The following is a 4,503-nucleotide window of genomic DNA, read 5'->3' on the forward strand; positions in this document are numbered from 1 at the left end:
CCCCCCCGAGATGTATTTCTTTAAAGAAATTGAACATTTCTATATCACCGTTCAGGAGTATGGATGACAACGGGGTTCACCTGTGCTAGAAAAAAACCTTCTCAGCCTAGTTAAAAGTGTATGTCCATCCAGAATGGTTTATTTCCGGTTTGGATTGTGGGGAAGGATCGGACCCTCAGTTGGGTTGTTAGCACTATGCAGACTGATGACCCCTCACTAAAGCTGGCCATACATCAGTAGAAGTTTGTGTGACAACAAGAATCGAAGGAGCAGGATAGAAAAATCTTTTTGGAACAAATTACATTCTATCAGTGAACGTGGTTTTTCCTTCAGGAAACTCCATTCATTCCAAAATCGAATGTTAGTTTTCAAACGACATTCTACAAGTCTCAAATGTTCTGATGAGATTTCTACGTTCCTTCAATATTCTACCAGTGTATGGCCCAGCTTGGCTGTTGCGGTGACAATGATTTCACAATAATCAAAGATGAGAAATGCTGCTGTACAGAGGCCGTGTCACCAGATCCAAGTCTCATACGAGACACATGCAGAGTGTTGTATATTGTGTGTGCTGGATGCAGACTGGGTCTTCAAATCTATGTTTGTGTTTTTAACCATCAAACTTTCTTAGGGATCCGACACTTGTGGGAATATCAGACCCCTCTCACAATGGGCCCCAGCTGCAGCTCTCCCCCTCCCTGCTCCTATGGTACTATATTGCTCATAGAGAGCCTGTAGGGATTCATGGAGAGAAGGTTGCAATGGCTAATCTATGGCTGCTGGATTAGAAATAGTTGCTCAGCCTTTGTTTACAGGTGTTCAGTATTGTAGCCATCAGGATACACATGGAGAACCAGTATATATATGCTGGCAGACAGAGCACAGAAATATGCTCCCGGCATATATACAGCAGCTCTATGAATCCGCATAGTAACATGCCTGAGCACAAGCATATAGTACAGTAGCCATAGCTCAGCTACTGCAGCCTTCCCTCCTGCTGTCTCTCTCACTGTATGCTCCTATCCTCAGACACAGCTGGGAGGGGGAGCTGTGCAGTCAGGACCGGTACAGAGAGGGATCTGACACTCTAGGAAGTGTCAAATCCCTAAAATGTTAAAGGCTTAGAAAAAGAAAAACTGTTTGGAAGAAAAACTATTCTGCAAAACACAATATGCAATACCGCTGCAAGTATTCAAAAGGAGATTCGATTCTGATCAACCCCTGCCGATGTCAAACACGAATCTATACTCCTCAGCCTCCAAGAATATGCTATATAGCATTCAACGATGGGGGGCAGGGAACAGGGTAGTCTCCTTCCTCGTGTCCCTTGGCCCTCAACATCATTCCTAGACCGGAGGCAGCTCATGCTCTGATTTCTTACACCAAATGGCCTTCGTTCCACAATTAGCAGGATCAGTTTTTACAAAGCACACCTCAACCAGCTTACAAGGGATGGGAGGGGGTTTAGCATGCCTGTCCCTAATAAGGGGGAAGGTGGGTTTCATATAAATCAGTCATCAGGTTTAAATACATTTGTAAACATTTTTTTCTATGGAATGTTCTAAATAATGGACCTTTAGTAGTGATACAGAAAAGCAGCCTCTGCTCACAAAGAATGATTGAAAGGGTTTGTAGAAGAGAAGGGGTACAAAGTGATTCAAGAGAGATCTGACTTTGTACCCCAAAACTAATCACCTTCCCAGAGACACAAGCTTGCCACATCAGACCTCCATAACACACAACATTAGTTTATCAGATGAATGCAATCCATAACCTGATTATCAGACTGATCGTGAGCTCCTCCAAACCCAGAAGGCACATGGGGCCACCTGCCCAATCAGCTGTGGGCTGGGGCATTCCCCGCCCCAAAGGTGTATATAAACAGGCAGAATCCTTATCATTGAGCTTATACGGTCACATTGACCTGGACCCAATAGAACTATGTTGCCATAGATGATCAGTGACGTCACTGCATCCCACCCCTTTGCTTACGTACAGCTGAATATAGGGAGTTGTAGTAAAAAAGGTCACCTAGGATTTCAATGAGGAGCATTGTCTTAGTCACTTTGGTTCAGATGTGAATAGCTAGGTTTCAGAAAGAAGAATGGTAGTGCAGGAAGTAATATGATGTATTGCCCTGAACAACGATCATCATACATATTACCCAGCAGAACTTATACTCCTCTGTCTCCTCTCCAGACCTGAGGAATCAGCCGTACAGAAGGACAGATGTTGCACGGAGGAACAGCAAAAAGCAGACCAGTGGAATAGCGGTCAGCACCACAGATATACCAGTGTGAGAGCGGCAGCCGGAAGATTCCTACTACTTACAATGGTGAGAAGAGGGTCAGAGTCTGCCATAAGGCTTCTCCAACCCTCCTCAGTACACGCGTTTGGATCTTCACAGCACGTGACTGATTGGTTTAGAGATATATGGAAAATGGACATTTATAGGGTATAACACAGCCAGTCTCTGAACAAATCTTTAAATACAAAGCTATATAAAAAAATGCACCAAATATTATACCTTCTGCCAAACGGTTGTATACATGAGGTGGAGTGGCCAAGAGCCGGCTATATACTGATAGCGTCACGGTGCATCTGAGTGCTAGATACATTGCAGTTTTTATGATTTTATTTTGTATATAGAAGAAGAGGTCTGGACTTCCTTGTATCACTGTATATAGATTGAGAATTGGGATCATTGCACAGACTGGATCCACCAGTACAAATGTCCTATAAACCTGCCCCAGTCCTCACAAGCCTTGCATGGATTTATCCTATGGAGGTGTGTGCCCTAAGGGCTAAGCAGCAGGATATAAGGGGGGTATGTCAGTATTCCACAACTCCACTATGTGTGCTTTGTTAAATTTAAGTGGACCTGTCACAGACGCACTAAAAAGAAGCCTCGCATTCATAACAGCAGCATTGGCCAGGAATGCCGTGGGTGATGACACCGGTGACTGATTTTGTCCACCCGTCAGGAGTGATCTTTTCACATGAGGTATCTTTAGAAACAAAGAAAGTCCAACATAAAAATCCCCGGCACTCATTACATACACAGCAAGTTCAGGAATTTAAATCATTAGGGTTGAAGGTCTCAGAGGTGCGGCAGAGCTGTTTAAGTGCATCAGTACTACAGGTCAGGCTTCATATATCATACCCATCATAGACATTGTACCTAAAGCCAACTTACTGAGGTATGAAAATATCGCCCTTTCCTTGACGTAAATGAGCTGATCAGCAAACAGTAATTTAGGCGTGTACACTCGCCATACGCGTCACACTTCCTGTACCTTCCCTTTCATATAATTGGACTTGTCACGAGGCCATTCAGTGTCAACAACTTTCCCATACAAATATATGTGCATCTAATGTGCTTTAGGCATGGTCTCCCAAAAAACCCAGAGACTGTTGTCAGGTACCGCCATTCTGAATGTGATGTCAGCAGATTTAAGCAAGTATTCTACTTTGCCCCTATCTCGCTACATAAAAAGGTTATATAGAGAAGCGATGAAGTGGAAGAGCTGGGCCAGCACAGATAGTAATTAGGGGGACTTTGACGTGCAAGGAGGCAGTGCTAGGGAATTGACCCTTTCTGGAATGTCGATACTCTAGAAGGTTCACAGGCACATTGCAAGTCTATAAATTGTTCATGGAAAGCAGAAATGCTGCAAATAAGCATTTCAAGTTCCCTGGAGACCCTTCATTTCTTACTGAGCTCTCCCATATTGTTGTCCGATGAAAAACTGTCCTGGCGAAATTGAGACGGGCGGTCAATGTTTATAGTGTAAGCCAAGAGTTTGTATTCAGTAAACTAATGGCACGTTCACAGAGCAGCACACACACCCACACACACACTCCTATATGGGGAAACCATCTACATACGTCATTCATGTCACACTGGTCTGCAGGCCCACTTCAGTTTAGAAAACTCTACTGTGTCAGATGTATATGGACTGAATATTAAACCTTTTGTACTTTCCTTTTTTTAAACTTCTATCAAAATGCATAATGAACAATAAAATATCCCCAAGTAAATATTGTCTCAGGTCTGCTTGATGAACATTCACCAGCTCCAGTCACAGAGTAAGCATAAGGATCAGCTACGTGGTACTTGTGTAGCCGACTTCATTGGGAGCCATTTGTTAAGTGATCATCTCCTACTCCTAGCAATCAATCTCCAGTGACAACTACAACGTTCCTTTCAGATCCAACCTGGCATGTCTATAGTTTAGGGTAGAGGTCGCCATACTTCTACCCTCCATCTGTTGTAGAACTACAAGTCCCATGAGACATTGAAAGACTGACAGCCACAGGCATGGCTCCCAGAGGCACGATTGGATTTATTTTAGTGGCACCAACAGGAGGGCCTGAGTTTGGCTACCCTGGTTTAGGGTGGAACTACAAATGAAGTGGCCCTGCGTATTTCTGGTTCAGCAAATAGTAACACAAGGCTGAATAAGGTGGCAGAGAATGTACAAGGTCTATCTGTGTGTGAGA

At 43.7% G+C, this 4,503-nt stretch overlaps 1 protein-coding gene across 1 annotated transcript in view; it reads left to right on the forward strand.

Moving 5' to 3' along the window:
- The window catches only part of FMNL1 (formin like 1), a 47,019-nt gene extending 44,684 nt beyond the window's left edge, over positions 1-2,335 (forward strand). The window contains exon 26 of the mRNA XM_018555169.1: positions 2,200-2,335. Within this exon, the coding sequence (XP_018410671.1) occupies positions 2,200-2,300 (101 nt within the window). The 3' untranslated portion in view covers positions 2,301-2,335. The remainder of the gene's footprint in view (positions 1-2,199) is intronic.
- Positions 2,336-4,503: the final 2,168 nt, after the last annotated feature.

Source organism: Nanorana parkeri, unplaced genomic scaffold (assembly GCF_000935625.1).
Source record: "Nanorana parkeri isolate BGI_ZX_2015 unplaced genomic scaffold, ASM93562v1 scaffold187, whole genome shotgun sequence".
In the NCBI taxonomy this organism is placed as follows: Eukaryota; Metazoa; Chordata; class Amphibia; order Anura; family Dicroglossidae; genus Nanorana; species Nanorana parkeri.